Source organism: Anguilla anguilla, chromosome 8 (genome assembly GCF_013347855.1).
Source record: "Anguilla anguilla isolate fAngAng1 chromosome 8, fAngAng1.pri, whole genome shotgun sequence".
NCBI classification, from domain to species: domain Eukaryota; kingdom Metazoa; phylum Chordata; class Actinopteri; order Anguilliformes; family Anguillidae; genus Anguilla; species Anguilla anguilla.
This window is the reverse complement of record NC_049208.1, coordinates 46,482,971-46,489,983: the sequence shown is the minus strand read 5'-3', so window position 1 is coordinate 46,489,983 and position 7,013 is coordinate 46,482,971. Positions and strand designations below refer to the sequence as shown.

At 47.6% G+C, this 7,013-nt stretch overlaps 1 protein-coding gene across 1 annotated transcript; it reads left to right on the top strand.

The window, feature by feature from the left end:
* Positions 1-7,013, top strand: LOC118233657 (cathepsin S-like). Its single transcript, XM_035429465.1, has 8 exons — positions 1-143; positions 1,280-1,426; positions 1,917-2,039; positions 2,801-2,953; positions 3,998-4,222; positions 4,766-4,931; positions 5,799-5,901; positions 6,696-7,013. The coding sequence occupies exons 2-8, from the start codon at positions 1,295-1,297 to the stop codon at positions 6,793-6,795; spliced, it is 1,002 nt and encodes a 333-aa protein (XP_035285356.1). The 5' UTR covers positions 1-143; positions 1,280-1,294; the 3' UTR covers positions 6,796-7,013.

Here is a 7,013-nt window from a genome sequence, read left to right as displayed (position 1 = left end):
CAGGGTAACAACAGCGAGTGGGAATTTCCGAAGACACGCTCACGTGACTTTCTGACTATAAAATACAGGAAGGCCAACTTTGTTGAAAACGTCCACTCGCTATTGGGACCGCGAACATCCTGCTCTTCATACACGGTCGAAAGGTAAGCTTTCTTAGTTTTGAAGCACCTATCCTGTCCCAAACCCGTTACTTTTGGGGGGCAGCAGGTATTTTGTGGGGGTGGTATGTCATTGATTTTAATATTTTGGTATACTTTCGGCTTGTTTGCTGTTTTATTTGTGTTTCTCGGTGAAACGTTTACCTTGTGTAGTTTGAATATTGGGTTAACGCTGACTAATGGTAAATGGACTGCATTGTCCAATTTAAAAGTAGAACTTCCATTGAGCTAATTAAAGACTAAAACGATCTCCTTAATTTGATGTAATCGACCATCTAGATTGCCCATCTTCTTGCTTGAATCGGAAGTGGGTTTCTCAATGCATGTCAGTTGACAACGGGGAAATGCACTTCTTTGTTAAGTTCCACCAAAATAGTTTCACTACCGTTAAATGCGGTGTCTTGTGACAGTTGGCATTGCTTGCATATTTAATTTGAGTGTCTTGTATGTTCTGTTAAACGACATGTTTGTGTAGGCTCTAATAGTGAAGTAGTGCGAACTTGTGGGCTAATTTGTCCTTGGTTCACACTCGAAAGCGCTACCCTTCACAGTTCGCGTGCTACTCCGATGCAGCAACATTTTCGTTCTTGCGTGTTTTAAGGAAATTCCTAAACCGACTGCCATGTCCGAAATCGGACCAATGACATCAATGGAGTCATCTGTTGCTGGGAGACACGCTGATTTGGCCGGCGTGTATCCTGAAATTTTACTTGGAAATGTTCAGATCTTTAGAAAACAACCATTGTGTTCTTTGGCCGTATTCACTAGTATCATGTTGTCATTATATAAGGAATCGAAACCTGATACGATATCTTACTGTATAAAGCTGTCCTACTGCTGAGTCATGGAGAATTTAGGTTTCACGAACGTTCATGGCTTGTGCTCAAATTCTGACTGACTGGCTAGCGACTGTAGGCGGAACAACAGATGGTCGATCTGTTGCCATAATTGATTAAGATTAAAACCGACGCACATCGAAATTACTGGCGCTTCCAGAACAAGGCTGGTGGTCTGCAACTAACTAAGAGCGCTGTACAAATACTAGTCTGATTGCGCTGTGGCGCGTGTCTTTGCGCTGTGATTCAGTTTCAGCGCTCAGTTCTTCTCCGGTTACGTTTCAGATTCTGCTCGAGACGATGTTCGGGAGACTGCTGGTGGCAGCGGCGCTGCTCGGGGCGACTGCAGCGGCCCTGATCGACGTCGACCCGGAGCTGGACACGCACTGGCACATGTGGATGGCCAAACACAGCAAGGCCTACAAGCACCAGGTGAGACGCCCAATTCCACTGGTGATTGGGTGAGGGCCTGTGGGGTCCAATTTAGTCTTGTGTCGTGGCGACTCACTGATTCAGTGCAGTCTTTGAGCTTTGCGATAAAGCTCATTTTGTTTATTTGCGCTCTAGCTGAATTTCTCATTCAATTGAGACATAGGACCCTTGAAATAAACCCATTATAATAAAAATGGCTCTTCTGAGCTCCCATCATTAAGCCACCAGTGTCAATGCAGAAATGTCTAAGAATTCTGTTTTTTAAAAGGAGAAGCGGTGAATTTTATGAAGCTAGGTGATTTTATCAGCATCAAGGATCCCTCCCAGCCCCCTTTTTTCTTTTCTTTTTTCTTGACCTTTGCTGTGGTGACATGACATTTTAGATTGCCTGTATGCCATTGGTGGACCGTAGGTGGCCTGGCTAGTTGCGTAGCGTAGCGTAGCTGTGTCACTAGGCTGACTGGGGACTGAGTCTCTCTGTTTGGGGCAGGCAGAGGAGTACGGGCGGCGGCGGATCTGGGAGAAGAACCTGCGGATGATCACCCTGCACAACCTGGAGATGTCCCTGGGCCTGCACAGCTACGACCTGGCCATGAACCACCTGGGAGACCTGGTGAGCACCCGCCAACGTCAAACCCAATCCCAATCCCAAGGGGGCTGTGGTTTCTGCCTGGTTTTGTGATTTCCCTTCAATCGGCTGCCAATTAACGCCTTGAGAACAAAGTGTGTGGACTCTAGCCAATCAATGACTTGACTGAAACGCTTGTGCTGAGAACACCACAAAAACGGACACTGCGGCCCTCCAGGACTGGGCTTTGTGCGTGTGTTTGCATGCTTGAATTTATCCCTGTCGTGTCGCAAACCGCCACTCCTTTGCACCCGTGCCAAAATGTGAATGCCTGCTGTAGAATGAATAAGGTGTTGTGAGTTTTGCTGTATAAATTCAAACATGACTGTAGTTTGTCCTTTACCCACAATTCCTCACAAAACCTTCAAAGGCGAGCCTTGGGTACCCATGGCAGTGATTAGACCCCTGCCCCCAGGGCTGGGCTTCCTAACCCTGTTCCTGGAGATCTACCATCCTCTAGGTTCTCGCTGTAACTTTAACAAAAGCACTCCTTATTCAAGTGCTAGATATCTTGTCGAACTACCAATTGGTAGAATCAGGTATGCCAAATTAGGGTAGAAGTGTAATTTATTAGGGTTGAATGAGGTTGATCCCCCGGAACAGGGTTGGGCAGCCCTGCCCTAGGGGGCAGTTGTGGAGGTAATGCATTTAACTGAACAGGCCTGAATGAAGAACCATAGGGTTCAGTCTGAGGGCTGTCTCCTGATTAACCTCCTCCTCTCTCTCCCTTTCTCTCTCCACACCAGACGGCTGAAGAAGTAATGCAGACCCTGACTGGGGTTCAGGTTCCCTCGGACCTGGAGAGGGGCCCCTCCACCTTCGTAGGGGCCTTCGGGGCCTCCCTGCCTGACTCCGTCGACTGGAGGGACAAGGGCTATGTCACCAATGTGAAGATGCAGGTACGGCACGGCCATAGGGGGGCGTTGGTGTGCCTGTCATCTCAGTGCGAGCCTGGTTTTTAGTGATCTGTTCCACTATGGTTCTAGAGCCACAAAGTACTTTTTCCCTCTCGCTGCCCCCCCCCTTTCTCCTCAAAATTTGAAACCCTAGGTACCAGTTGAGGTGAGGTAACCGATCAACTGTTTTAAGAGTGGAGTAATAAAGAGAATAGGCAGAATAGGCAGACCCCCCCCCCCCCCCCCCCCCCCGAAGTCCCACTGTGTTTGAAATGGTTAGGAACGGAGTGGCCCATTTTAGAAAATTACACCAACAGAGTTCCGAGATTTGACAGGTTGTGAAAATGCCCGCCTGATTGTTCCTGGTCGTGGCAGGTTTTGCGCTCTGCATCAGACGACCGGTCTCTTGCCTTTTTTTTTTTGTTTTTTTGCGAGGCAATGTTGCACCATTCAGCCTCCCACCACTTCCTCTTTGCAACATCCCCAAAGATGGTGTTTCATTCTGACTCTCATTGCATTGTGGGAGATCACGAGTCTGCTAACGTGGGAAGCCATTAAATTGTCGACGTGGGAAAACTCCGTAGGGGCTGATCTGCTCTGTCAGCGGAGAGTGACTAATTTCCAAAATGGCACCAATGCTTCAGCATGAGTTAGGTTTTTTTTTTTTTTTTTTTTTTTCTCGTTCTAGCGCATTTTCTTCAGGTGGAAACCTAGTATGCTGACAATGACCTTTTGAGGCCCCTTCGTGCAAGTAGATTGTCTGCTTAATAGTAGGCAAGTAAGCTGATTCAGATATGGCCAAGGCGTTAGGGAGTTAAAGCTGCCATTTTTAACCAAAGCACACTTGCTTCTAAAGGGGAAATGAGTATGCTGATTTAAGACTTGAGGCCTCTTGGTGGATGATGCCAGATAAGTACAAGGTTGCAATTTCCAAATCTATTTACTTGCCTATGATCGAGTATACATACATACAACTTGCTTACTCAATAGTAGGCTAATTCGGACATTCAGCGGCTGCTGTTTTTAACAGAGGGGCTGTTCTTTCAGGGGTCGTGCGGGTCCTGTTGGGCCTTCAGCGCGGCGGGGGCTCTGGAGGGCCAGCTGATGAAGACCCATGGGAAGCTGGAGTCCCTCAGCCCCCAGAACCTGGTGGACTGCTCCTCGAAGTACGGCAACAAGGGCTGCAACGGCGGGTACATGCACCAAGCCTTCCGGTACGTCATCGACAACGGCGGCATCGACTCGGACAGCGCCTACCCCTACGACGGCACGGTAAGTCCCCCCGCGTGGCTTTTTGGGTGCCGCATTCACAACTATAAAATGGGATGTTACGATCCTGGATGCTGATTGGCTGAGACGCCGTTCTACAGTGATTTGTAAATCCGATACCGTAGCGGGTAATCAGACGGCCTGTTTGAAAACGGTATCACTCTCGCTCAAACTGTTACTTGCAAATTATTTTACTAAATGAATAATATGGCAATTGTTTCTATACATTTTCACAAAGTGGCTGGGGAGGGGGGGATTTCGCAAAGCAGGATTACTGAGTTAGCTGGGTAACTGCGCTGAGTAAAACCCGGAACGGCTCCTTTTACTTCAGTCCATGTTCCTGATTTGGGAGGGTTCCGGGTTTTACTCGGTGCCATTATTCAGCTAATACAGTAAACCTGCTTTGCGAAACAGAGCCCAGCTAACTCCGTAATACCTTTTTTGGTAGGAAGACACAAGTTCCAGCCTTACAAGTACACAGCTGACAAGGTCTTGCCGTGGAGTCTGTGGCCTGCCTTGACGGTGTGACCTTTGACCTTTCTGTAGCAGGGGAATTGCAGGTACAACCCGGCGACCCGCGCGGCCAACTGCTCCAGCTACACTTTCGTGCACGAGGATGACGAGGGGGCCCTCCAGGCCGCCGTGGCCAGCGTGGGACCCGTTTCGGTGGCCATCGACGCCACCAGGCCCACCTTCGCCTTCTACCGCAGCGGTGAACGCGTTTTACTGTCCCAAAACAAATACTCTGCAAAACCCCAGTGTGTGTGTGAGATCATAGCGTACGTGTGTGTGAGCGCGTTTTACTGTCCCAAAACAAATCGTCTGCAAAACCCCACTCTGTGTGTGTGTGTGTGTGTGTGTGTGTGTGTGTGTGTGTGTGTGTGTGTGTGTGTGTGTGTGTGTGTGTGTGTGTGTGTGTGTGTGTGTGTGTGTGTGTGTGTGTGTGTGTGTGTGTGTGTGTGTGTGTGTGTGTGTGTGTGTGTGTGTGTGTGTGTGTGTGTGTGTGTGTGTGTGTGTGTGTGTGTGTGTGTGTGTGTGTGTGTGTGTGTGTGTGTGTGTGTGTGTGTGTGTGTGTGTGTGTGTGTGTGTGTGTGTGTGTGTTCATAACGTACTGTCCCAAAGCAAATCCTCTGCAAAACCCAACTGTGTGTGTGTGAGCGCGTTTTACTGTTCCAAAACAAATACTCTGCAAAACCCCAGTGTGTGTGTGAGATCATAGCGTACGTGTGTGTGAGCGCGTTTTACTGTTCCAAAACTACTCCTCTGCAAAACTCTACTGTGTGTGTGAGATCATAACGTACGTGTGTGTGAGCGCGTTTTGCTGTCCCAAAACAAATCCTCTGTAAAACCCCAGTGTGTGTGTGTGTGTGTGTGTGTGTGTGATAATTATGTGTCTGCGTGATAATGTGCGTGTGTTAATAGTGCGCGTGTGTTAATAGGGTGTGTGATAATAGTGTGCGTGTGTGTGTGTGTGTAAATATAAAATGTAAACCCAGCTGCGTGATTTCCGTCGTCGAGGAGTTCAGTTTAGGACTGGCGCTCACGCGCTGGTTTTGCTGTTCCTTAACGGTTCGTTTAGGTGTGTACGACGACTCCGGCTGCGGCCCGACCGTGAACCACGGCGTCCTGGCGGTGGGCTACGGCACTTTGGACGGGAAGGACTTCTGGCTGGTGAAGAACAGGTAGGGCATCGCGCGTCCGACGCGAAGGCGTCTGGGTGTTCAATGCCCGCGCGAAGGAAGTCTGTGAAATTGGCGCATGACGCTGCTCGCTGAAGATGTGGAGTGATTTGTGGTTGGAACTGGTCTTCATTTTGGTCCCCTGCTGGTGTTCTTTGAGAAAACAAGACCACCAATGTACAGACAGAAGAACATGGGCGCTTGCATTGTGGAGCTAAACAAATTATTAATTGATTTATTTAAAAGCGAACAAAAATATTTGATTACAATTTAAAATCCAGTGATGTTTGAAACTGTTTTTGCTTGCAGCCAATTGATGGGTTTATTTATTTTTTTGTTGAGCCAATCCAGGCTGTTTCCAGAGTGCCTAGTTTTCCTAGATTTGTCCTATATTTTGCACTGCAGTCAGACGCTGCTAATGTATGCCAGGATCTTTAAATTTATCCGTAATGAATGCTGGAACACTAAGTGGCATCGTACCGCATAAACACCCTTTAAGGTGTGAGGTCACAAAGGTGATTCAGACTTAACTGAACATTCTGATGCTGATGTGACGATCCCTACTGGTGATTGTAAGCAGTGGAGTTTTAGAACACTGACTTAGAATTTTGAAAACATTCTGAAAAATGGGGTAAACCTACTCAAGTCGCCTCTAGTGATTTCTGGGGTCCGAGTTTTCGGCTGATTTTTAAGGTGACAAACTGAAATGGGCAGACTCTGTGGTTCTCTGGGGCTGGGCTGGCTACCCAATATGCTTATAAATTCTAATCCCCCGCCCCCCCCCTTCTCTATTCCAGCTGGGGTGTGCAATTTGGTGACCAAGGCTACATCCGAATGGCACGGAACAAAGGGAACCAATGCGGAATCGCCACATACGCCTGCTATCCGGTCATGTGATTTCCCGGCCAGGATGAGCTTCCAGACTCAATTAATTTTGTTTAACTACAGTGGAAATCTTACTTCATCATCGCACTTTCTCTATCGTGTCATTTTCAGTGTTTTTAGTTTTAATGCAATTCACTTGTGTAGTAACTTTTGAAATCAATGTTTTAATTGTTTAAAAGGAAACCTGCTGTATTTTAAAAAAAAACGATGTAATAAAATGTGTTTTAAAA